The following is a 27,794-nucleotide window of genomic DNA, read 5'->3' as shown; positions in this document are numbered from 1 at the left end:
TTTAAGTGGCGGCCTAGCTCCTACCACGCATCTTTGGGTGGTGTCTTTGGGGAGAAACTGTAGGGGTTTCGCCCATGGTGCGTCGGATCAGGAGGAGTATAGAGGCTTTGTAAGCCTTATATTAGGGGTATCCCTACAAGAAGTGTGTGCTGCGGCGGGCTGGTCCTTGGGGAGGATTGAGGTGAATGTTGGCATCAGCATCTGCAAACTCAGACATGTGTAAGTACCAATCTTTTATACTAGGAGTATTAGAACACGATTGGTTAGATGAGAAAGTAATAAGTGACTTAACAATTGAGTCTTCCTGGCAGACCTTACGCTAAAGCTTCCATTTCCCTTGAAAGTGAACGCTTCGGTTACGTCTGTAACCTCGGTTCCCTGAAGAGGGACGAGATGCTGCGTCACCCTGCCATACTTCCGGTGTGCCTGTGATCGACTTGCTTCAGCCTATCAGAAGCTGACAATGTCTCACAAGTGCTTCACGACATCTCGTTCCCTCTTCAGGAAACTGAGGTTACAGTCATCACCGAGGCGTTTTTGGAAGTAAAAACAATTTTCTCATTTTTGTTTTCAGTAAAGTACTGTATGTGTTAGTGTTTTAATTTGACATAAAATCCATCCATCCATCTTCTTCCGCTTATCCGGGGCTGGGTCGCGGGGGCAGCTGTCTAAGCAGAGATGCCCAGACTTCCCTCTCCCTAGACACTTCCTCCAGCTCTTCCGGGGGGACACCGAGGCGTTCCCAGGCCAGCCGGGAGACATAGTCTCTCCAGCGTGTACTAGGTCTTCCCCGGGGTCTCCTCCCAGTGGGACGCGCCCGGAACACCTTCCCGGGAAGGCATCCAGGAGGCATCCGGAACAGATGCCCGAGCCACCTCAGCTGACCCCTCTCGATGTGGAGGAGCAGCAGCTCTACTCTGAGCTCCTCCCGAGTGACCGAGCTTCTCACCCTATCTCTAAGGGATCGCCCAGCCACCCTGCGGAGAAAGCTCATTTCGGCCGCCTGTATCCGGAATCTTGTCCTTTCGGTCATGACCCAAAGCTCATGACCATAGGCGAAAGTAGGAACATAGATTGACCGGTAAATCGAGAGCTTTGCCTTGCGACTCAGCTCTTTATTCACCACGACAGACCGGTACATCAACCGCATTACTGCAGAAGCTGCACCGATCCGTCTGTCAATCTCCCGTTCCATCCTTCCCTCACTCGTGAACAAAACCCCAAGATACTTAAACTCCTCCACTTGAGGCAGGAACTCTCCACCAACCTGAAGTGGGCAAGCCACCCTTTTCCGACTGAGGACCATGGCCTCGGATTTGGAGGTGCTGATTCTCATCCCAGCCGCTTCACACTCGGCTGCAAACCGTCCTAGTGCATGCTGAAGGTCCTGGTTTGATGAGAACACGACAACATCATCCGCAAAGAGCAGAGACGAAATCGTGTTTTCACCAAACCTGACACCCTCTGGCCCCTGGCTGCGCCTAGAAATTCTGTCCATAAAATTATGAACAGAACTGGCGACAAAGGGCAGCCCTGCCGGAGTCCAACATGCACCGGGAACAAGTCTGACTTACTGCCCGCAGTGCGAACCAAGCTCCTGCTTTGGTCATACAGCGACCGGACAGCCCTTAGCAAAGGACCCCGGACCCCATACTCCCGGAGCACCCTCCACAGGCTGCCGCCAGGGACACAGTCGAATGCCTTCTCCAAATCCACAAAGCACATGTGGACTGGTTGGGCAAACTCCCATGAACCCTCCAGCACCCTGTAGAGGGTATAGAGCTGGTCCAGTGTTCCACGGCCTGGACGAAAACCACACTGTTCCTCCTGAATCCGAGGTTCTACTATCGGCCGTATTCTCCTCTCCAGTACCCTGGCATAGACTTTCCCAGGGAGGCTGAGAAGTGTGATCCCCCTGTAGCTGGAACACACCCTCCGGTCCCCCTTCTCAAAAAGAGGGACCACCACCCCGGTCTGCCATCCCAGAGGCACTGTCCCCGACTGCCACGCGATGTTGCAGAGGCGTGTCAGCCAAGACAGCCCCACAACATCCAGAGACTTGGGGTACTCAGGGCGGATCTCATCCACCCCCGGTGCCTTGCCACCGAGGAGTTTTTTGACTACCTTGGTGACTTTTTGGGTGATGGACGAGTCCACCTCTGAGCCCTCGGCCTCTGCTTTCTCAATGGAAGACGTGACGACGGGATTGAGGAGATCCTCAAAGTATTCCTTCCACCGTCCGACGACATCCCCAGTTGAGGTCAACAGCTCCCCACCTCTACTGTAGACAGCGTTGATAGGGCACTGCTTCCCTCTCCTGAGGCGCCGGACGGTTTGCCAGAATCTCTTCGAGGCCAGCCGATAGTCCTTCTCCATGGCCTCACCAAACTCCTCCCAGGCCCGAGTTTTTGCCTCCACAACCACCCGGGCTGCAGTTTGCCTGGCCTGCCGGTACACGTCAGCTGCCTCAGGTGTCCCACAAGCCAACCAGGCCCGATAGGACTCCTTCTTCAGCTTGACGGCATCCTTTACTTCCGGTGTCCACCATTGCCGCCTCGACAGGCACCGGAGACCTTACAGCCACAGCTACGAGCGGCCGCTTCGACAATGGAGGTGGAGAACATGGTCCACTCGGACTCAATATCTCCAGCCTCCCTCGGGATCCGGTCGAAGCTCCGCCGGAGGTGGGAGTTGAAGATCTGTCTGACAGGAGACTCGGCTAAATGTTCCCAGCAGACCCTTACAGTACGCTTGGGTCTGCCGAGTCTGTCCAGCTTTCTCCCCCGCCATCGGATCCAACTCACCACCAGGTGGTGATCAGTTGACAGCTCCGCCCCTCTCTTTACCCGAGTGTCCAAGACATACGGGCCGCAGGTCAGATGAAACGACCTCAGAGTCGATCATCGACCTACGGCCTAGGGTGTCCTGGTGCCACGTGTACTGATGGACACCCTTATGCTTGAACATGCTCCAACACATGGTGGCTGAGCTGGGGGGCTATAAGCAAACCCACACCAGCCCGCCGCCTCCCACCATGGGCAACTCCAGAGTGGTGAAGAGTCCATCCTCTCTCAAGGAGTGTGGTTCCAGAGCCCAAGCCGTGCGTAGAGGTGATCCTGACTATCTGTAGTCGGAACCTCTCAACCTCACGCACAATCTCAGGCTCCTTCCCCGCCAGCGAGGTAACGTTCCACGTCCCTAGAGCTAGTTTCCGTGTCCAAGGATCGGGTTGTCGAGGCCTCTGCCTTCGACTGCCGCCTGATCCTCTCAGCACCGGCCCCTTACGGTCCCTCCTGTAGGTGGTGAGCCCACGGGAAATGAAAAAAACCCTTTTGGTGAATTACAGTATTTTTCTGCAGAATACAGGCTACATACATGAAGGGAAGTATTGTCCAAATTTTACTTGTAAGTCAGTCTTACAGGAAGCTTCTACGAGCTTTGGAATTTGAAAATGTCTGTTTTTAAATATTAAAAATAATTTGAATTAAAACAAATTATACGTTTTAACACAGTTAGTGGAATTGGCAGACGTTCCCTTGTGCATCATGAGCTGTGGTACTTAGCACGTCAAAGCATTCTCATGTGTATATGCAGCTATACACGCGTAGGGCCTAGGTGATTTTCAGTTAATATTTCATGTCGATATACAATGGTTGCATATTGTTAAAACTCATCGTGCTATAGTAGCCTACAGACTATAGCCTGTAACAGTGGCTAAGGGTCAAGGGAAAACAAATGTACTGCGAAAATCTTCTTTAACATTTAAAAATAGACATTTTCAAATTCCAAAGCTTGTATACTATGTGTAGTCAGATAAAAATAAGCCTATAATATGAACGCAACTGCGAAATTTCACGTTTTTTTAACAGGAAAAAATGCCATTAACGTGAAACGCAGTGCGTCGCGTTCATATAGGCCCTTGTCTGTAGCCTATATAGTTTTCCTCCCATAGAGCATATTATAAAGAAAAAGCTTAACATCAGTGCAGTAAGACGGTGATATTTAAACTCAGTAGCCAATACACCTTATTGAACATGTAATGTGCTATTGCACGTTAAGCGTTATAATGGTTTTCTGTGGGTGTTGTTCATAATCTGATGCAATCTGTTTGCCTCTATAAAGTATGCTTTATTAATAAGGTAGGCCTATATTGTGTACTAAATTTGGTGCTTCAATATCACTCTCATTAAGCGTCTTAAATGGGGAAGAACGCTTGATTACGCTGCCGTTGTCTGTTTCAGCAGAATACTGCCATCTAGTGGTAGCAGCTTTTCTCAGACATCTGTGTGTGGATCGTGCAAGGCGAAACCTGCGAAATGAAAGTCTCAAAATCCAAATGAATCAAATAGGATCGACTCAGAAACGAGTCAATGAATGCACGCGTGTCACCTGATCCACAAATGCAATCTTACTTGTTGCATGCACAAATTCTGGCCTACATTAATACAAAATCGAGGTTTTGTATTAACAACTATGTCTCTATTTGTACAAAATGCTGCACATTCATGTGATTTTTAATTTTGCACACACAAGTTGTACTGTATTAGTTTAAATGTAGTGACGCACATTTGTGAATTTGTCAAATAGATGGGTAGTTGTGCACACATTAATAATTAGCACCAGGCCTATTCATTTGTAGTTGTTTGTGTTGTGAAATGCATAAAAATCGCGAAAAAAACGTCCAAATGATCCAAATGAATCAAATGAGATCGACTCAGAAAAGACGTGAATGAATGCACGCGTGTCACCTGGTCCACACATGCACATCTTCTTTGTTGCATGTGCAAATTATGATACACTAATACAAAGGAAAACATTGCCTTCACAAAAATGTCTCTATTTGTACAAATTGCTTCACATTCATTCAATTTTGAATTTTGCACACGCAAGTTGAAAGGCATGGAAAAACATTTCTGCAACATGTATCAAGTTCATTGAAAAGTGTGCTTGCACGTGTTAATCATTTTGATACAATATTCATCCCATAGTTTTTCAGTGGCCGTCATAACATTCTGTCTCGGACTGGTTCTGGTTCTAAAGCCTCAGTCACCAATATTACCTCTATGACCTATGGCACTTCCATGGATGGTGGAATGTCTATTGAATGACCCTGGACTACATTCAGAGTTAAATATACTTTTTTTTTCCTCCAAAAAATAGAAACTTTTTAAACTTCCTAAAATTCATAAAGCTTGTAAAGACATTCCCCTTGGGAGGCCTATATAGTAGCAGCTATTGGTTCACTCACAAAAAAAGATGTCAGCCTTTGTTGATTTCTTTCTTCAACCTTTAGTCTCGTTATTTATGGCCCTCTTATCAGAGACACTTATTGAACTCATTCATTCTGTGATATTACCTAACTCTCGTTTTTTTAGTGACTATGGATGTTGAATCTCTTTATAAAAATGTTCCATTCCAGGGTGGGCTTTTTTTTTATCAACGTTCTGGTAAAGTTCTCAGTATGGTGTTGGTGTTGTCATACAATTATTTTTTATTTGGGTCTGATTTTTATTTACAGATTTCTGTTGTCATTATGGGTTCGAAAATGGTCCCCAGTTTTGCATCCCTGTTTTGTGGTATGTTTGAACAACGATTTGTGTACCACCCAGGTTGCAACCCTTTTTAAAAATATATTGTGCTATGGAAACGGTACATAGATGAAGGTTTTATTTTTTATAATTTTTTCTATGGAATGGTACTGAGTCTCAGTTCATAGACTGGTTGATGATAGCTTCTGTGCACTGAAATACATTTTTTATCGTTATCAAGTCTGTATATCAGGTCTTGAACAGCTCGTATCATAGACCCACTGATTGCAATACAGTTTTACAGTACATGATCCGTCTTATCCTGCGTCATTAAAAGTTCCTTATCTATCTCTCAATTTAGTCATATACGTTGTGTTTGCAGTAGAGACGATTTTTCCAACATCAAGCAGAAATTTTATCAGATAGGTTTAGAGCAATAGCAAATAAGGAAGAGTTTTTTTATGAATATGTCTCAACGTATGTGTCTGGTTAAGAGACCAAAGACCTTTGAACATCGAGTGAACTGTTATAGTCAATATTCCCCACTGGCAAACGACATATAAGGCATTTTACTTAAACATAGGCATATTGTGGACAGTAACCCTAATCTCAAGAAATGCTTTCAAAAACCACCACCATGTGTAGTATACAAGAGACCAGCTAATCTTAGCAATATTTTGATTCAAATGTGGATTTAACCCCTCCCTCACATTATATAAATAAAGTGACTTTTGACAATTATAGATGCGGCGTAAGGATCAACTGTGTAATCCAATGGCGTGGGCGAAGGCATAATGGGTGTATGTCTTTTCAGCTCTCCGGTGAAGTTCACTTAATTTATTAGAATTTAGTTTCAATTTGACTTTATCTCTACACTTAATCTGACTCCAATTTCATATGCTTAACAAATTTAGATTGTGTTTCTAATTAGAAACTAATCATGTAGCTACATTTGTTATTGATTCATTTAGATATTTGATTATTTAATTACTTTCAATTATCTGTTCAGTCGGGACCCAATGCCGCATCAAGGCCTCATTTACACTGCAGGTCTTGATGCCCAATACTGATTTGTTGCCTATATCCATTTTTTAAACTGTCCGTTTACACGTTCTTTCAATTGTAACCCATATCCGATTCATGTATTTACACTTGCCATACTATCTGAAACATTGCGTATGCTTTAAAGGGTTAAATTATCTTGCACAGATGGACGAACGCAAAATTTGCTTGATGCTAGCTCTGCGATATATGCAAAGTTTGACATATTTTTAAAAACATATTGTGCTATGGAAACGGTACATTGATGAAGGTTTTATTTTTTATTTTTTTGCTATGGAATGGTACTGAGTCTCAGTTCATAGACTGGTTTATGATAGCTGCAATGCACTGAAATATTTTTTTTTTATCATTATCAAGTCTGTATCAGGTCTTGAACAGCTCGTATCATAAACCCACTGATTGCAATACACTTTTACATGATCCGTCTTATCCTGTATAAACTCGCGCTCGATCGGCCCAAAGTCCGACATCCGACCAACGCGGAAGGTTTCTACGTGTTACTGTCTTTTCTCGGGGCAAAGTATTTTTTGATTAAATGCAATACATCTGAATATGTATTTTCTCGTTATTTCATCTGACTCCATAAATGAAAAGGTTTTAATGATATCTTTGCATCATTAAATGTGAGCGAATGTTTGACTAATTCCTTTTAACTCTTTAATGAAAATAATGTCAAAGTCAGTTAGAATAATCAAACGTAACAATTTATTATGTCAGGTAAATGTATCATGCCAATTTCATAATCAATTCAAAGATAATCGATACAAAACATCAAATGCTCTGGAATAAAGAGAAGATGCAAACCCAACATTATACATGAAGCTGAGAGTCTCGGCCTCAAAGGCTAATCTGAAATACAGAAAGGCCACGACCTAACATTAAGATACATGATGCTAAGAGTTTATACTTAAGTAAGAGTCACTCTTAGCATCATGGGCCAACTTGAGTTACAAAAAGGCCCCAATCTTCTCGTTGCATTCCATTATATAGACAGAACCTCTTTCACATGGGAACATGTGCTAACAATGGAAATTTGCATTCAGAGGTTACACCTTTTGGGGATGTGAGACCATTTGCCAGGAGACCTTCCTTTGTGTGCCAGTTATTCCTAAACTCTTAAAAACCTTATTACCTTTTGTTTTACTTATTTGGAAATGAGACATTTGTACCAGTCGCACTGAGACATTTTAAATTATACCAAAATGTGCAATACTCGATGATAATCATTCACATTAAAACTATATATTTTCTTGAGTGAATTCAGGTGATCGGAGTATGAGAGAGAGGGGGTGGGGGATGAGGGAATGAAATGTAGATTAGGATGACTCGGAGGTGAGACTTTTGTCTCAAATGGTGAGTTCAAATGGTAATTTCCAGCAAGATCCTGTCTTCTCAGGGTCTGGTCGCTCCTGACTGTCTGGCATTTTCAGACTTTAGCCATGAAAATGTCACAAGTAACAGAAATAAGCACAAATGTCAGAGCATGTCAGAACACCTCCAGAGCCCAGAAAACACCTCAGACCCAAATACAATACAATAATACATTTAATTGGTTTAAATATACAACATATCACTGTTGCAGAACACATTCAGACAGCTGAGTAATGTAAAACGTTCATGGTTTATTTAGCTTTATTTACAATTAAAGATGGCATTATTTTTTTTTTATTCAGATGTCAGATGTTGTAAAACAATGCATGTAAAAATATATATAGTAAAATAAACAAAACCAAAAACCAGCAGCCTCCTTCACTTCATTTCTCATTTGCACACTTACATTTAGCAAATTTAAATATACAACATAATTTTTGAGTCATGTTTACTCAGCAAATCAGTAACTACAAGGTGTTTACAGTGATGTCCTCTGATTCCTATTGGGCAGCTACAAAAACTCTCAGATGGACAAACTTTGTAGGACAGACCAGGAGTTTGTTCTGATGGAACTTCATAAAGGTACATACAAACAACGAATGTTGGATATAAGATAAATGCTATCTTGCCAACCTTTTTCCACCAATCTACAGGCAGACTTAAAGGGATACTCCACTTTAAAATGCAAATTCTGTCATCATAAACTCACCCTCATGTTGTTTCAAACCTGTATGAATTTCTTTCTTCTGCTGAACAGAAAGGAAGATATTTAAAAGAATATCAGTAACCAGACAGTTTCTGGTCTCATAGTATATATATTTTTTTCCTACTATGGAAGTCAATGAGACCAGAAACTGTCTGGTTACTGATATTCTTTTAAATATCTTCCTTTCTGTTCAGCAGAAGAAAGAAATTCATACAGGTTTGAAACAACATGAGGGTGAGTATATGATGACAGAATTTTTATTTTAAAGTGAAGTATCCCTTTAAGTATTTCTCCTGACTTCAAAGAGGCATTTTTTATTCTTCCAACTGCCTGCAAATCGTGAATGAATTATCCATCTGTCTTCTTGATGAGAATGCTGATAAGATCATCCAGTCTCCGGTTCCTAATGCCACCCAAAAACTGATATTTTTTAGGAGATGGAAAAATCTAATTGGACAAGCAAAGAAAAACAATGCATGTTTTAATGTGATTGTGTTAGTTTGATCTTCTGATATGATAACTACATTCTAAATACTTGTGATTCTATTACATTAATTTGCATTAACTCATAATCAAATTTCAAATATTACCTTTCAACAAGATTGTTTGTATCAGAGTCAGCGTTGTTGTAGCACCGTCCAAAGTCAGACCATGTGTGTCCTATTTCCAGCCAGTGATCCTTGAAGTATGAGCAAAGAGCTGGGACATCTTCAAAGCTCTTGAGGAATTGTTCAGCAGTTGACTTAAAATCTTGATGCTATTTTAACAAAATTAAAAAAGAATAGGTGATTTCATGTTAAATGTAACTGATGTAATGTTTATTTTAAAAATTGTTATATAAATAGTAATAGTACAATTAAGGAAGCAACATTTAATTTTTTTATTTTACGCACTGTTGCACAAAGCTTCATCTTTCTGATGAAGGAAATTATTTCTTTTCTAACATCAGCGATGCCAGCGGACAGCCTGAAAACAGAGACAATAAATAACTTTGGTACATTTTTCAAATATAAAGATATATAAATTTGTATGTATACATACTTGCATAACATGATACCAGCAATGCAAGATATCTGACTCGAAGACTTTCCGTAAGGCAATCATCTCACACATATCCTTGTCCACCATAAAGCACCTAGAGGAAACAAAATAGCATACAAGAAGGAAGAAGAAACTATAGCCATGTTAACTAATATATATATATATATATGTAATATATATTATATATGTATATATCTGCCAGTGGATTAAGACATAATGGATCTATATTAAAGATACATTCTCTGAAAACAAGTCTTTTACAACTAATGCAGTGTTGCATTAGAACATTTATTTTTTATTTTATTTTATTTTTATTTTATTAATTTAGCTGACGCTTTTATCCAAAGCGACTTACAATTGCTATATATGTCAGAGGTCGCACGCCTCTGGAGCAACTAGGGGTTAAGTGTCTTGCTCAGGGACACATTGGTGTCTCACAGTGGATTTGAACCCGGGTCTCTCACACCAAAGGCATGTGTCTTATCCATTGTGCCACACCACCACGGAACATAATTTTTTTTCTTGTTTTAAGGATGTAATTACTATGGTAAGTACATGTAAGATATGTAAAAAGGACACTGTAAAATAAAGTGTTACAGAGTAACTTTTTGGCAGGGCAGTGATATCTCTGGGGCTAGACCAATGATTCTACTTCAAGTATGTAAATTTAAAAATAAAAAAATAAAAAAAAACTAACTAAAATATACATACCTTGGTGTAGCAGGACACACTCTCCTTAACTGCTGTAAAGCTATCTCTAGTGTTGCCTCTTTCTCATTGCCTGTTACTATAAAAAAAGACTGGAACTCCATGGCCATAGTCATCTCTTATAGCCAGGGTATAAAGTGGAAAATTATACTGGTTGACGCAATGAGTAGCATCCCAAAATATAACGTTCTTTCCATGTCTGTGTAGATTCTCTCTCATGTTGGGAGTCTGAAGGATAATTAAGAGATCCTTCTCATGGGAAAAAGGCTGGAAAAAAAAACATATTCTTTGAGGTGACTGGTCAATAATTTGGCTGAACTAACAGCATCATCTTTATCCTAATGACTTCGGCGTACCAAGCATCTACGTATATTCTCAATGTCCACTGGAGTGACAAAGTACTGACGGGATCTGACCATTTGTGGGTTTCCAGTAGAATGATATCTGGCTTGACACCCAATGAGATCCATTCTTCAATTTGTTTGATCAAATCTGGACACACTGTTTGAAAGTGTCCTTCTTGTTCACAGGTTGCATTGTGCCCCATTGTGCTCTTTGCTGGTGGGTTGTACAATGATTTTGTTGCTCAGCCAATCACTTTTAACCTTAAATAATGTGTAAGCCATACATCCTGAGCTCTTGTAACTTCCATCAACAGGGTTCCCTGACCGAATACAGCAGAACATGTAGTAGCCTACCCTTTATCCTTGTCCTTTTGACTTGCAGACTAAAATTTGTCAAAGTTTTAAGTTTTTCTTGAATTAATGTCTCATGATTTTCTTCTTTCTTCAGGATATGCACATCAACAGCAATATTTTAGTTTTTTTCCTCTCTGTCTTTCTTCTCGCAACACTGTTTTCTTCATGAAATCCTCAATTTCTTTTTACATTCTGGGCAGAAAAAAAACCCATTTATTAACTCTATAGGGTTGTTGTCTCAAGATGAAGGTCTTGGTAACAAATAATAATAATAAGAAGAAGAAGAAGAAGAAGAAGAAGAAACTATCACCAATTATTATATTCTTAAGATAGTGTAACCACTATTATTATTAGAGTAAATACAACTTAATGATGTTCCCAGGTCAACAATAGACTGCAAACGCTCTACATAATATTTGAATTTCATTCATACAAGATACACAAAAAAATTCATTATTATTATTATTAGTATTATTATGAGTAGATTACTGTTTGTCTTGTATTCGATATTGTATTATTATTATTATTATTATTATATTATTAAATTGATTACTGTTTGTCTAAAATTAGAAAATGTTTTATGATTATGATTATTTAATACAGTAATTGATTACTGTTTGTCTTATATTAGATGAGTTATAAAGAATGATGTCCCTGGGTCAACACAAGATATTTCATTATTATTATTACATAGTGGTATTTTACAGTTGTCTTAAATTAGATATTGTATTATTATTATTTAAATTCAGTGATTGATTACTGTTTGTCTTATACAGGTGAAACTCGAAAAATTAGAATATTGTATAATTTATTTCAGTAATTCGACTTAAAATGTGAAACTAATATATTATATTGACTCATTACATGCAAAGTGAGATATTTTAAGCCTTTATTTGTTATAATTTTGTGACCTGACCAATAGTTTTATTGTCTTCAATTGCCCATCCTATGCATATTTTGAGATTTAACAGTGATTTAGAGGTGATTCTGAACATGTTAGTATTCTGAATTAAGAAGTGACTGATTCAGCTGTGAATGTACACATTTATACTTCTACTAATGTAATATGTTTTTGTTTGTTATTTCAGACTAATATTCAATATACTTTGGAAAGAAGCACCAGTCCCCTCATTCTTTGTGTCCTGACCAACACCCAGGGGTGTATACTGCTAACAAGTAGAACTAGAGCCTAGCAGTATCCTTTCCTCTCCAACAGTCGTCATGTGTCTCTCAGTGTCATCAGCTGTGAAGAAGGCAAAGCTTTGGCAGAAACGTGGACACAGCGTTCATGGAGTCCTCAGCCAAAGAGAATCAGGAGATGATGCGTTTCCTGTCCTCGTGTTTCCTGAGGAAGTGCTGTATCTGCTGATGACTTCAGCGTTACTCTCAGAAGACCATCATCGATCTCCACTCTCTCTAATGCTCAATAAAGTTTATCCAGCCGTCAGTCTGCATGCATTACTAAATTACTCGCTCCATCTCTGATCACTCTCCTTTAGCTGACGTCATCAGTCTCTTATTATAATTTATAATAATTTATAAATTCTCCTATAATTTGCATTATGCACAAACTAAGAAACTTATTGCATGTCAGTTATACATAAATGAAACAGGTCATATTTCTTCAATAGTACTAATAAACATAATGTGTTTTAAATTCACAATAACCAGGTTAATATTATATTATCATCAATAAATCCAACAGAATATTGCGTATTCCACAGCTAGACATATTTTAACCATGTTCATACTATGGAACTTATAAACTGAATTGTTTTCACAAGGAACATATTTTAATGAATGCATTTCTAAATGTTTCTAAATTTTGTTACATTTAAATATGCAAATAGTTAATAATAAACTTATTTATGGGTTCAGGACTCCAAAGTCCAGAGGGTTGTTCCATAAAACAAGATTAGAATACAAGCCAGGCTTATTTTGGTTAGTCAGACTTATTGTTGGTGGATTCTGTTTCATAAAGCAAACTTAAAATAGTTCAAACTCAGTTACTCTGGCAACTTATGCTGGGAAACTAGCCTGGTCCAGGGCAGGCTAACTGTCAGGCTAAGCCTCAGTTGTTACACAGATCCTCTAACACTGACCGACAAGAACACAATGATATTACCACTGACACTCTCTCATACCATTATTGGACTTTAACCACTATTAGTCCAAACATAAATACACAGTATACAGAAAATCAACTTAAATAAGGCTACAATGATAAATTAGACAATATATGTATATATATATATATATATATATATATATATATATATATATATATATATATATATATATATATACACACTGTATATATATTGATAGATAGGCCTAAATACAATATATATACTACAGGTTTTCTTTTTTTACTGGCTGAATGTTTTGTGCCCAAGATTTAATTAGATTGTTTTAAAGATTTATGAATACATTTCTCTCTGGTTTTGTTTGGCTGCTGTAGTACATGTTTATGATTAGAAGAACATTAGAACACAATCTAATAAAAAGCTTTGTAAAGCAGAAGTTAAAATCACAAAATTAAAAATAAATAATTACAAAAGCACAGTATAAATTTTAACTGGTAAGATGAATCTGAGCTTAGTAATTGACAGTATATTAGCCTACATTTGATTTACCCCATTACAATAGTCCCTTTACAGTTATTGCTATCATAAAAATACACTTGTAGGTTTAAAATTCTAAATAAGCCACATCTAATGTCCAAATAACAAATATTTTAGCACACACACACACACACACACACATATATATATATATATATATATATATATATATAATGTACTTTATAATGTCTTTCAATTCAAACACATTTAACACAATTATACAAATGGACAGTTCCTTTAAAGACATCACATTTCCCCCCAATAAATATTCCTTATTTTTCCTTCTACTTTTTTTATTTTGTGATAATACCCACCAACACACATTAGAACAATAACCAAAAAGTACATAGTTAGACACTTTTACATATGATTTAAGGGGGAAAAGACAAAAAACAATAAATAAATATTAATACAAATGTAACATTCACATATTTATATCAAACTCTTATAATGACACATTATTCCTAATAGTTATTCAAGTAACATTATTTGAATATCAAATATTCAATATTAAATAAGTAAATAAATAAAATAACAAATAACTAGGCTAGAAATAAAAGGGAGGGAGGGTTATATAAAAATTAATGTAGGCTAATATATATTCCTTTATTTTATGGAATATTCTTTGATTTTAGAGTTGCACATATCTTTTCAAAATGTATACATTTGCTCTTAATTTCATGTTATCCTCTCCATAATATATTTTAGAAACTAAATCTACTCATTTAAAACTGGGGATTCTTGCTTTCTCCAAAAAATGATTTCATTAAAAGCTGTAATTCTCAGCATTCTAAATACTAGAAGTTCACTGCAACTTATCCAACATCCTAAAGATAAATGATTATAATTGGAAGATATTTCTAGTGTTATAAAATATCGCATATTAATTTTCCGAGCAAAATGTCAGCGCTCGTTCAATATGAAGATTAGCAGCAAAATGGATACATTTGCATGACTTTCTAACATTTACAGATGGAGAATATAACTGTAAAATGTAAGTTTTGCACTGAGGGGGAAAAATAAACATGTCACAAACGCATAAAACAGCACAAAATATACGCTGTTTGATGGTGGATCGATTTGATCCACAATCGACCTCTAGGGCTGCTTCAGAAACGCGTGCACATGCAATTATCTAGACTTGATAAACCTGGATCAAATTAGTGGGATTGGCTGAACTTCAATTACCTTTTATGGAACCACTTTAGCCCCAACTTATTTGTTAGGCTCATTCAAGTCCGGTTTTGGAGTTTAATCCCCGCTTTTCTAAGCGTCTTTTATGGAACAACCCTCAGGTGTTAGTAATCTGTGTTTCAGAATGCCATTTTTTTTAAACTACAATAACTATTCTATATTAAGGCCTACTCCTGTCTTAATTTAAACCCTGTTCAGGAAACCACTCAATGTTAGTTTATCCATTTGCAATTTGAGTTAGCATTGTGATGTGTTAAACCTGTGTAAAATGAGAGCATTTTTGAGTGTTTTGCAGAAATCATTAAGAAAATTGGAATGTGTGTCAAAACAACGTGTTAAACATTTAGAGAAATGTGTCTTTGTTTTAATAACAGAATGTATGGTTTGGGAAATTGTGCCAAATGATTCAATTATAGTGTGTTAGCAACTGAGAAAAACTGAGCACTGCCACCTAGAGGTCATATGAGAAAACACAGAGTACCATCCTGCAGGGGGAGAAAGTCAAATGCTTCGTCATTCCTCCTTGAGTTGTGATTGCAGACATGTCTTTACACTGGTTTTCCTAAAATCACATGACTTTAAGAAAATGGGTGTTGACTTCAGAACCCTATAAATAAGCGAGCTGGTCCGATTATTTGTCTAGTTCTCCTTATCAGCTGAAGAAGGACAGACTGTTTATCAGATCATATTGTAAGTAGATCCATTTTACTGAATTATAATCTTAACTGAATTATGACTGACTGTCAAGACATTCTTTGTATATGACTTAAGGACATATAATTGTATACAAAGTAGCATATATAACAATGTAACTATATGTGTATGCTAAGAATTTGCATTTCTCTTCATAGTGTATTATTAAATTACATTTATTGATGTTGATCTAAATCAATAATGAAGTACTGCAAATATAATATTTGCTAATACTGACACCTATAAAATAGCTTTAAGGTGAGTGGGAGATGTAATGTTCCCATCCATTAAAAATAAATATTTATTTTATGTTGTGAAAAATAAAAGCCATCAAATTATCGTAGAAATGTGATAACAGTAAAATAATAAATGCACTTCATATGCAAGTCATTAGTCCTATTTTTGGACCTTCCAGCCGCCATAATAGACGGGCTTGAAGTGAACTTTTTGCAGTTGGTAAAAAGGAAACCAGCCCCTTCCGACAGATCACCAAAGATACAATTCTACAATTTATTTAAGTTATTTTATTTAAATAAATTTATTTATTTAAGGTGAAAAATTTATTAAATTAAGGATCAATGGCTTCAGGGTGCCCCAAGGCCAAAATACTAAACAAAATAGAATTATAAATAAAACATGAACAAATTACTTAATCAGGAAATAAACAAAATTACAAAGAAACTTCCCTAACTCCCTATAAATAAACAAATCACAAAGTCAAAATAAATGGCAGGACACCCCTACGCTCCTAAAACATAAGAAAATTCAGTAGCACTGAAACAATTGAAGCAAATGTGCTGAGGCTTTGAAACAATCCGACACCCGTCTCCACGGTGGTTCCACTGTTCAGTGGTCAGATCAGTAAAATGCAATCAAAAACCTGGGACAAACATGCATAAAAACACCTTTTACAAATCTATTGCATTATTTGTATTAAAAGTAAAACTTTTTTATAAATGCTGCTCATGGATTGAGAACCTATACCGACTCTTACCCTGCATTGTCACACATATGTTTAATCCAAGGATATTTTTAACTCTTTCACTGTAGAGGCTTGATATTCATAACTGGCTTTACCCAAAGGTTCCTCATCTCGCAGTCTTCTCTCACAAAGATATTATTTATGGACAGCAATAAAGACAGTGAAACTTAAGTTATGTATATTTCACAATGAGATTCTTTCTTAATCAAATGCCCTAAAAATGATGAAAAGTAAAAATGCAAAAAAAACTTTTTCCTACAATAGCAGAATATGACTTGAAAAGTAAACGCTAGCAAACGCTAGTATAAATAGTATAAACTGACTTCAGTATAAATAGGCGCTCTGATCCAATTATTCGTCTTATCAGCTGAAGGACGGACTGTTTAACATATATTGTAAGTAGATCCATTTTACTAAATTATGATCTTAAACTGAATTATGTCTGACTGTTAAGACATTCTTTGCAGTATATGACTTAATAACATTTTATAGGCCTACATGAAGTATATAACAGTGTATATGTGTATGCTAAGAATTTGCAATGCTCTTTATAGTATATTATTAAATTACATTTATTGATGTTGAACTTAATCAATAATGAAGTACTGCAAGTAAAATATTCACTAATACCCAACACTAATAAAAAAATAGCAATAAGGTGAGAGGGAGATTTGATGTTCCCACCCGTTAAAAATAAATACTTGTTTTATTTTATGTTTGTTTTTGTATTATTTAGCATCAAATTGCTTTGTAAGCTGAAAGACGCCCACCTTCTGAACCAGTTAAGACAGAATCTCTGCTGTTATCAGAAAGGTAAGACTATTATTATTCAGTGACATCTATCTAAAATTGTAACATTCTTTTCCCTGTGCTTTTCCCATTTCAACCATGTCCAATTCTGCACATCAACCTCCTTAGTTGACCGTTGAAGAAATTTTTTATGAGGGCTATAAAAAACCCAGCATTTAACTTCTGAGTTCGCCTTTAATTTGAAATAAGGTAATAAGATCATTCATCATTGTTAAAAATAAAAATCTTAGCCTATATATATTATCGAGACAGGTTGGACATGTCCCAAATATTATCTCTTTTTGAAACATCTACCTAATATAAAAGAAACATCTCCAGATGATTAGTTAAATAAGAGGCGATCTGGTGCTGGAATGTGTTGTAGCCTAATAATGATATTAATCTAGGGCGGGTTTGATCCCAGAACCTCTGGCACGCTTAACAAAAGTTCTACCACAAGTCCATTTGGACATACATATTTTTGAAGCGGATTTATTTATTCACTAATTTGAATAATCTCGAGACTAACAATATATTGTATTGTAGATAAAAGGAGGAAGCTATAACATTAAACATGAATCTATGAATGAATGAATCTACTGAAATTGATTTCTGTACATGGTCATTTTATTTGTGCATTTATTATTGTAGCCTACATTTATTGTTCCCCTCCCTCATACACACACACACACACACTCATATCTTTTTTTACACACACTCCTGTCCCTTTGTCTTTTTAAAACAGTCACTGTTACTCATTATTTGTGTCCCAGCTCTAATGTTTTCACTCTAATGTTTAAGCGATTTTCTTTGAATATCCACCTTATTTTTCACGCAAGAGCGGGCACCGCCATTTTTTAAATAATGTGTTAGATTTCTGGTAAGCCACTTATGCTAATCGTAGTTGTATTGTGAACTTGTAGTTTTGCGTTGACTGTGTAGTTTTGACTGGCTAGCTAACCTTAAATATGGATTACAGACAGACTGGTGTCCTTTGTGCAGTTAGGGTGTGCCATAATAGCTGGTTCAAGTGTAAAAAATACCTGAAAGATATTTGTCTTGACCATAATCCACGCAGCAGAACTGAATGTGGGGCACCTATGATCTGCGCTCATCGGCTTTGGTTAAAAGCATTATTGTAATATGTGAACACACTGTCAATGCGAGTTGCTTGTAATTTTTATGTTTCTATCAAATAGTTAACAGTGTATCTTTTGCATTAACCGTTCAATCTCCTATTGACACATTTGTGAGAAACCGCCAAAATTCCTGTACATTTGCTCTTTCCACTTCGTTAGTGGCAGACCCACGGAAGATCATCCCTTTAATATTTGGCCACTTATTTACAATAGAAATGTAACAGCCACTGTAATTTCTTGTGGACATCAAGACACGCAAACTCATGAGAGTGTAGTGGCTTCCTTTCCTTCTTTAACCACTTCTGTGAGGGAAAGTATCTTTGACTCTACGAACCTGTTTTAGCAAGACTTGAAATTTATTGTAACAAAAAGGTGAAAACTTCAAGACAAAACTCTGTCATTTGTTAAACGAGCTGCTGAGACGCGCATCGAAGACTACTCGTCTACGAGTCACAACACAAAATAACAACATAACAATATAAAATGTTCTTATAAGACGTCAGGCCACTTCTTCATTTCATCCCCTTATACACCGCCTGTGAGATAAACATTAACCATCATGATGTTTAATAGTATTTTGTGTGTGCTTCCACAACATGGCTTCTTAACAGTATGCGAAATGGAAGACTAACACATTAGAAGGAATTACGTCATCGTATTTACTTCCACGTTGCAAAATAAGGTGGATACAAGACTTCTGAAACATCAAACATGTACAGCTTTAACAACTTAAACTGTAAAATAACGTTTTTCTGTTTTAAAATGACAGGGGGAAATATGGCAAGTTCATGTCAAGAAGGTAAAATTGCTGCAATCATCAAGAACAGCATCTTAATTAAAGATGGAAATCCTGCTCGATATCGTCTGCAAAAAAAGACAGAAAATTTGGATCAGTCTAAACCATATAACAAAATGACCTTTGGAGAGAGAGACAAAAATAAACCCCATAAAACCATTCTGATGGTGGGAGAAACAGGAACAGGAAAAACAACCCTGATCAATACGATGATCAACTACATGTTGGGTGTTCAGAGAGAAGACAAGGTTTGGTTTGAGATCACAGATGATCAGAGTAACCGAACATCAGCTCACAGTCAGACCTCAAAAATAACTGTTTATGGGTTTTATCTACAAGAGAGTCCAATCGATTTAACAATCATCGACACACCAGGATATGGAGACACTCGTGGAGCTGATCTTGATAAACAGATCGCTGTGAGTTTGCTTAGTTTAAGTGAATCTGCAGAAGGCATCAATGAAGTACATGCAGTGTGTCTGGTGATTAAAGCAGCACAGAATCGACTCTCTGACAGACAGAAATACATATTTGATTCTGTTCAGTCTTTATTTGGGAGAGATACTGCTGGAAACATTGTCTTGCTCTTCACACACTCAGATGGAGCTCGACCTAAAAATGCTCTGACGGCTGTTAAAGAGGCTAAAATCAAGTGTGCAGTGAATGACAAGAATCAGCCTGTGTTTTTCCTGTTTAACAACTCTCAGTCAGAAGCTGCTGATGAAGAAGATGAGGAAGATGAGGAAGACCGTGAACAGAGGCTGGATCAATCATGGAATCGCAGTTTTAAAGGAATGGCAGGATTGGTCAAGTTTCTGGACTCAATACAACCAAAATCCATGCAGTTGACTCGAGAAGTGTTGCTTAAACGGACGCAGTTGGAGGCAAATATCTCTAATATACCATTACGTGTTAAAAATATAGAACTAAAGAAAGTTGAGCTGAAACAAACTCAAGAAGCTCTGGAGAAGAACAAGGAACATGTCAAGAACGAACAGAACTTTGAGTATGTAGTTGACGTGGCCTACAAAGAAAAGGTTGATATTGATCTTGATTTAGCTTATAATGCGGTGTGCTGCACCGTCTGTCAGGAGAACTGTCATTATCCAGGATGCTGGTGGTGGACCAAAGTCTCATCGTGCGTCATGATGGATTGGAATTATAACTGTACAGTGTGCACAAAAAAATGCAGCTACAAAAAACATGTCAAAGAAGCAAAAATATATGAACTAAAGACAAAGAAAGAGAAGAGGACAAATAAAGATTTAATGAAGAAATATAAAGACAAAATTGGAGAAGGTGTGTCTCTGGTCCAGACGCTGGAAGAAGAACTGCAAGAATTAGAGAAAGAGAGAATAAAGCTGGTGATTGAAGCTTTTCACTGTGTGGAAACTCTGCAGAGGATCGCACTCAACACTGTTTCTCTGTTCATACTTCAGCACATTGATGATCTGATTGAGAAGTTGAAGGAAATAAATGAGCCTGAAAAAGCTGAAACACTGGAAAAAATCAAGAAGAGTGCAGGAGAAGAAAAAAAGGGGCACTGAAATACAATACATACAAAAAAAAAAAAAACACAAATCAAAATAGGATCCTGAAAATGTTTCTGCTTCATTCATAAGCATGTCCTTCATGTGATGTATAGCTATATTTCATTGATCATAATTGCAATGTTTTATGAATCTCATTTCATTTGAATTTGAAATATTCATATGAATTTTCCAGTTGTAAGTTGCTTTGAATAAACTGCATCTGCTAAATTAACTAATGTAAAAGTGATTACTGTGAATTCTGTATATTTGTTCATACAGTAAGATACTATTCAGAATATAGCAGTGATACTGTAAAAGCAACACATAGCCAGAACATTATTATTCATCATAAAATTATGTGCATATAGGCCTAATCATTGCCACTAAGAGGCTGTTAGAGACTGTTTTAACTGTATTACACTGTCATCAAGAGGCCATATGAGAAACTGTTGAATATCATCCAATTGGTGAAAAACATGATATACACTTTTAAGCTCTGCTTTAGTATAAATCTGGACTGTGCTGTTCATTTTCTATGATATTTTTGGGCCTTGTGTTTATTACTTTATGCTTCACGTGTTTTTTGAGAATATACAGAGACAATATTAAATGCTTTCACTTGTGTTTCACTTATATCAATAAATATATTTAACCAGCAGTTTGTTTCTGTTCGTTTTTCATATAAATGTGTTCATTTAACTGTGAAATGCAGGAATCAATATAAAAAAAAAAATATTTAATCAATATTCACATTTTTACAATCATGAAATTGTGCACAGCTTTAGCACCCACATAGTTTGTATTGTATTGAACACCCATTCCCATTTTTTCTAGTATCCCATCATAGAGATTGTAATATTGTGTTATATTTTACCTTTATTTACCAAATAAGATTTATTAATATTGTGTTGTGTTTTTTATAAGTTTATATCCATATTTATATTTGTATTTTGTATTCACAGAACCACATGCACATTTAAAGCTCCAGTCCGTAACTTTTTTGGATTAAAAATTATCCACAAATTTTTTTTTTGAGCAAGTACATCACCAGCCAGTGTTCAAAACTCTCTGCTTGCCGTAGCTCGATTCAAAACGGTAAGCTTGTAATAATGTTTTTAACTCCAGTGGTACTGGTGGATTTCCGCGGGAGATTCAAGCATGTCTTTGCGTCATTCTGTCACATCTGTCCACATAAAGAAGAGTCTCGGATAGTCGGCTATGAGTGTGAGGATGCCGGAGGTGGAGATTTATAGCCTTTTCTCACAGCACTGGATATAATTAAATGTATCAATTTGATGGCGGATTCAGAAAGGTTCAAACAACAATCAGTGACAACTGGAGATTCACCCGTTGTAAAATGCAAAAGACTTCGGAGCGGCTACAGAAAAAAAGAGACTGCAACCGGCCCATGCGAAAACAAGGATACATATCGGAAGGGCATTAAATGTAGTCACGCAATGCTGATGTTGTTAACATTAACAATTTAAGAACAAAGTATAATTTGCACAGTTTGACGTGATATGTCAATCAGAAGCACTCACTTCCTGATGGCGGAGCATACTGCGCAGACTCAAACTGAGCTTGAAGACGTAGATGTGACGTGAGCAACCCGTCTGTCTTCTAGTAGCTGTGCCAAGAGAAATCTGAATCATTCCCTTCCGAATCTTGCAGAGACGGAGAGTGTGAGTAGGAGCTGTCCATGAGCAGGAGAAACTTTATGACTCTCTATGGGCTTCTCCCTTGACTTTATGCCTCCACGTCCCCCCGATTTCCTGCAAGCTTCTTCCTGTCTATATACAGTCATTCTCTACTGTGCGACAGAGAGGTGCATGGTTATGGCGCAATCATTAGCCTATTTTTACAAAAACAACTTCTACGGGGCCATAACGCAAGATACAAGGTAATGGAGCCTTTTATACATTGTTGTGTTTCTTTAGAAATAAACAATGGACAAACAGAGTCTTTAAACACCTCAGATGTAAAGTTATTCGATGTCAAAGTGATGCCAATATGAATGGGAGTCAATGGAATGCTAACAGCAGGTGATGGCTTGTTAGCCAGTGGATCCCCCCATAGAAGGTACGCTTTCCGGGTGCTGGATTACCCCCTTGGATTTAATCAGTGCGATTTATTGCAATGCTTTTTTTCCCCATAGTTGATCAGAACAAAAGTGCATGTTCCAAAAAGTAGAATATGTGATTGCAGCTTTATTTGAAAATCCAGAATCGTAGTCATGCCAGGCCAAGGGTCAAAACACGTGCCAAAACTGAAGTTCATGGCTGAGTGGCAAAGGTTAGAGAAGGAGTGCCCTCTGGTGGTCAACCTGGGCACATCAGCTGGTAACTGTGTCATAATGAGTGAGACATCATTGTTCTGACCGGAGAAACTGTAGCCTTCAGCCAAACCTGGACTAGAATTACAGTGAAGTCATCCATCATTTCACAAGGTTCACCCAAGCCTACCCAACCAAGAACAAGTCAGGGCAGATGTTACGCCCCGTGGCTCAAAAGGGATGCAACAAAAAGTAGGACACACGAGAAAGCCAAATTTTGAAAGGAAGTTATTTATTAACAAAAGAAAAAACTATACAAAACTGTGTAATGTAGCACAGGTGTCAGTAATGTCATGTTAGATGAATGCATGGAAATGTAATGTTCTGTAGTGCAATGATGCATGCAAAAAAGAAAACATAACCAAACGAATATCCAAAAACAATCAAATAGGCCGCCCCCTCTGCCATCCGTCTTGCATATTTTTAAAGGAGAAAAGGGAAATCAGCAACAGGTGTCACTAGGGGGTGTAACGGTACGCAAAAATCACGGTTCGGTACGTACCTCGGTTTTAAAGTCACGGTTCGGTTTATTTTCGGTACAGTAAGGGAAAGAAATGCAAACATTAAATTGCAGGTTGTTTATTACTATAAACTTTTTTTAACAATTTGTTTACACTTTTTTAAACACTTTTTAATAAAATATAATAATATATAAAAAAAAAAAAAAAAAAAAAATACTGCTGCAAAGTTCTCCACTAAATAAAATACTCTCAGTCTCAAACCAATATCACATAATAAAATATAATATATAATATAATAAATATAAATAAATAAATAACTATGATTACAGTGCAGCATTACCAATCCCACAGTAGGGGTTCAGCGAAAAATCGGCAGCTGGCAGCAGGAAGTAGCTGCCATTGGCAGCTGACGTCAGCTGCCGCTAATAACCGGAAGTCGGAGGTGGATGCCGCTTTTAGCAAGGCAAATAAATTATTATATCAATGTATATATATCATTTTAGTACTTATTTAAATAAAATACTTACATTTGTAATTATTTTGTAATTGATTTAAAAAGGTTTATCAAATATAAATTAAGTAACGAAGATCATAGACACAGTACAAAAAACAAACATTAAGCTACACTTGAAATTATGAATTTGAACGTGTATAAATGTGTACATGTTTGTCAAATAATGAAATATATACATAAATGAATGCCTATATAATATTGTATTTTTATTAAACGTACAAAAACATTCATTAAACAAATAATGAATGTCCTGTCTAAAAGAAAAAAAAAAAAATAATTCTCAATGACCCAAAAAACATATTTTGCTATCATTTAAGTTCAGTTTTACATCTGTAGTATTTCCATACATTCTTGTCTTACAGTTCATAGAAAAACTAAGTTTCTAGTGTTAGGGAATAACAGCTTAAAGACCCAGGACCAGATATGATGAAAGAAGACCAGGAGTCGTGAGGTTCAATCAAATAAGTACAAATTTACTGAAGAATAGTTTCATCGGTAGAGCCAGGCATCAAATTCTCACGGGGTCGCAGGCCAGAGACTCTACTGTACACACAATCTCACACCAGTTATACCATTTCTGAAGGCATGATTGACATCAGTACATACATGTTGGCTACTTCTCATTGGCAAAAGAACAAAGTTAAAACAATTCTACACTTATGTACAGATAGGAGGGTAAGTCGACATTGTCATCCGAGTCCAAGATGGTCCGGTGATGACCTTGGAGGTCGTAGAAAGGCGTCTTGGGGTCAGCTGTTGCATATTACAAGACCTGTACAGAGCATTCAACACACAAAAGCATAAGGGAATCGCAGTTCCTCCAAAAGTAGTACAGATATGTTCACTTTAAAGAAATACACATAAAAGTACAATTCTGTGAATCAGATCACATAGTGTTTGACCCCTGAAACCTTAGTAAGAAAGACAGATGTTAGAAAAAGATAGACAAGTTAGAAAGAAAGAAAGAAATAAAGAAAGAAAGAAACTTTAGAGTAATGTTGCTGTCAGAGCATAAACAATATCTGCAATATGAATAAGTTACGACGATCAAAGTTCAAAGCAAAGGGAAACTTTTTTTTTTTTTTTACAGAAATCACACACACACACACACACGAAAAACAAAATTAATTGAGATCAGCCTGATGTCTTTTGATGACAATTATGGATGTTGGGTTATCCGTAAAATAAAAGTTATGGGGAAACAAAACCACTGTAATAACTTACCATTAGCATGAATACACCGCAGTCCACAGATCCCAACTGAGCTGGAACACCCTGGAAAAAAAGAAATCTAAATGGAAAAACTAATATTTTATTTCTACACTAAAGATAGCAAAGAAATCAAAATTGTTGCAACATGAAATCAAACCCTTATTTTTAACAAGCTTCCAGGATCCCGGATCCATCTTTATTGCAATTGAGCTTAAAAAGAAGAAAAAAAAAAAAGTTTGTTATTTTATACACACGAGAGAAAAAGCAGGTGTAATTTATTTTTTAAATGCCACTGTCTATTCCCATCTAAAGCCAGAGAACAAAGTGTTGAACTGAACCACTGGACTAATATGTAAAACTCTGAAGCCCGGTTTCACAGATAGGGTTTAGATTATGACAAGATTAGGCCTTAGTGCAATTAGGACTTTTATAAATATGCCTTAGAAAAAAACATTACTGTTGTGAATCTTAAAAGAAACAATGGCACTGACATTTTAAGATATGCAAGTGTAATTTGCTTTCAGTTAAACATGCATTTTAGTCTGGGACCAGTTTGAGCCTTGTCTGTGAAACTTATATGGAAAAAGTGAACAGTTCCAGTATATCTTGAATAGATATATATAAAATAATTTAACATACATACATACATACATACACACACACACACACACACACACACATACACACATATTCTGGTCTCATCTGGTGATTGGGTCCCATCCAAAACATAATCAAACAAAGAAAATAGACACTGAAATGTCAAATTTTCGATACAATCTAGAATTTGTATAAAAAAATAAAAAGATAAAAAAACAGTATGCCTTTTGCCTGCTTTGATCAAGACAGGATATAATACATTTAACATTATGTTCCTTATGTGAAAACATACCAGTGAGTTTGGATGGATTTGCAAATCTGGGGTTTCCTTCCTGGCAGTATGTTTGTCCGTCCCCAGAAATCTGTGACAGGCTCTGGTGAACCTACAAAAAACAGAAGTTTAGAATATGGTGAAGTAATGTTGATTAAAATGGTGTTTTGTATTAAAACATGGCACATTTGGGATATGTTTTGTTAGCGTTGCACGTGTATCATCAAGGCTGAGCTTGTCAATAATTCCAATAAATCAGCATGAGCTTTATTCTAATCAATAGATTAAGTTAACATGTTAACAAACGCTAATATTTAATGATAATGGTAACGTAGTATTTGAAGTTAATGATAGCCCCTCACAAACCAGGAGCACACGGTGCACAAGCTGCGTTTCTACAAATGATTACATTAACCAATTCAACTTAAGTAGTCACAGATACACTGTCTCTAACATAAAAGTTAAACTCCAACGTACAGAGCAACAATTATTTATTAATCTGATAATATATACGAACTTACCGAGCCAAACACCGCCGCCATTACTGAAGATTCGCCGGCGCCACCATTGGCTGCTGTCGCTTGACTTAAAGTTAAATGTGATTGGTTGCTACTACGTTGGACGATACTGATTGGCTGTCACGAAATAGCAGGTCCCTCCTAATATGGCAGGGCTTCCGGCTGTCAACGGCAGCTACTTCCGGCTGTCAACGGCAGCTACTTCCTGCTGCCAGCTGCCGATTTTTCGCTGAACCCCCTCTCCAATCCCAGCTTGTAGGCCTGCTCATATTTAAAAATTAAGGCTGGGAATCGATGAAAAAACAAAAAAAAAACTAATTAATTGCACAATTTGCTGTAATTAATTGCAATTAATTGCATTTTCTCCAAGCTTGTAATCATCAATAATTAAACTTAGAATCACCTAATTAAATGAAAATAGCCCTATATTAAAATAATATTAAACATAAATATATAATGTATTATTATTTTTCAATAATCAATCAATATAATCAATTTAAGATTTTTTTTTTTTTTTTTTTTTACTAATTATCAAAATAAAATATAGTCTTATAAAGCTATTATTACCAGAGCATGTGATCAGAGCAGGTCATTTTACCATTGTTGCCAGCATGACTATACCAGCTCAGCAAACAGAAGTCTACTACTGAGAAATTTCACCTTATTTGAGCGGACTTTGCTTTTCCAGTGCGTGATCGGTACATGATTGGAGTGTTTGGGCCGCCGTTAACGACAGAGCAGAACGCGCAGCGCAAACATGGACTCGAACATTGAGCAGAGAGGAGTATGGAGCTATTCTTGTGCCAATAAAAATGAACGTAGCTTTTCAAGAAACTAATGAAAATATAAATTGAAACTAAATAAATTATCTCTAAAACTGAAAAAGAATAAATCGCAGGCAAATTTTTTGAATTCGTTTTTAATACACTGCATGTTTTGCTAACTATTTCTCATATTTCAATCGCTGATCTGAACTTACAAATGCGCTTCCAGAGTTTTCATTTACGCTTCTGAAGTTTTCGTTTA

At 36.9% G+C, this 27,794-nt stretch overlaps 1 protein-coding gene and 1 long non-coding RNA gene across 2 annotated transcripts; one reads left to right on the top strand and one right to left on the bottom strand.

Annotated features, from left to right (window-relative positions):
* The first annotated feature begins 15,586 nt into the window (after positions 1-15,586).
* LOC311283845 (uncharacterized protein) lies at positions 15,587-21,521 on the top strand. The gene is made up of 3 exons (XM_084398579.1): positions 15,587-15,622; positions 17,344-17,420; positions 19,305-21,521. Exon 3 carries the CDS (start codon positions 19,313-19,315, stop codon positions 20,876-20,878), a length of 1,566 nt encoding a protein of 521 aa, XP_084254705.1. The 5' UTR covers positions 15,587-15,622; positions 17,344-17,420; positions 19,305-19,312; the 3' UTR covers positions 20,879-21,521.
* A 2,497-nt stretch (positions 21,522-24,018) lies between these two features.
* Positions 24,019-27,070, bottom strand: LOC311284303. Its single transcript, XR_014626186.1, has 3 exons — positions 26,772-27,070; positions 26,272-26,362; positions 24,019-25,592 (listed from the first exon to the last, which is right to left on the bottom strand). It is a non-coding gene; the product is annotated as an uncharacterized lncRNA (long non-coding RNA).
* Positions 27,071-27,794: the final 724 nt, after the last annotated feature.

Source organism: Rutilus rutilus (assembly GCF_951802725.1).
Source record: "Rutilus rutilus genome assembly, chromosome: 24".
Lineage (NCBI taxonomy): Eukaryota > Metazoa > Chordata > Actinopteri > Cypriniformes > Leuciscidae > Rutilus > Rutilus rutilus.
Note: the sequence above shows the minus strand (reverse complement) of the source record. Positions and strands in the feature narration are given on the sequence as shown.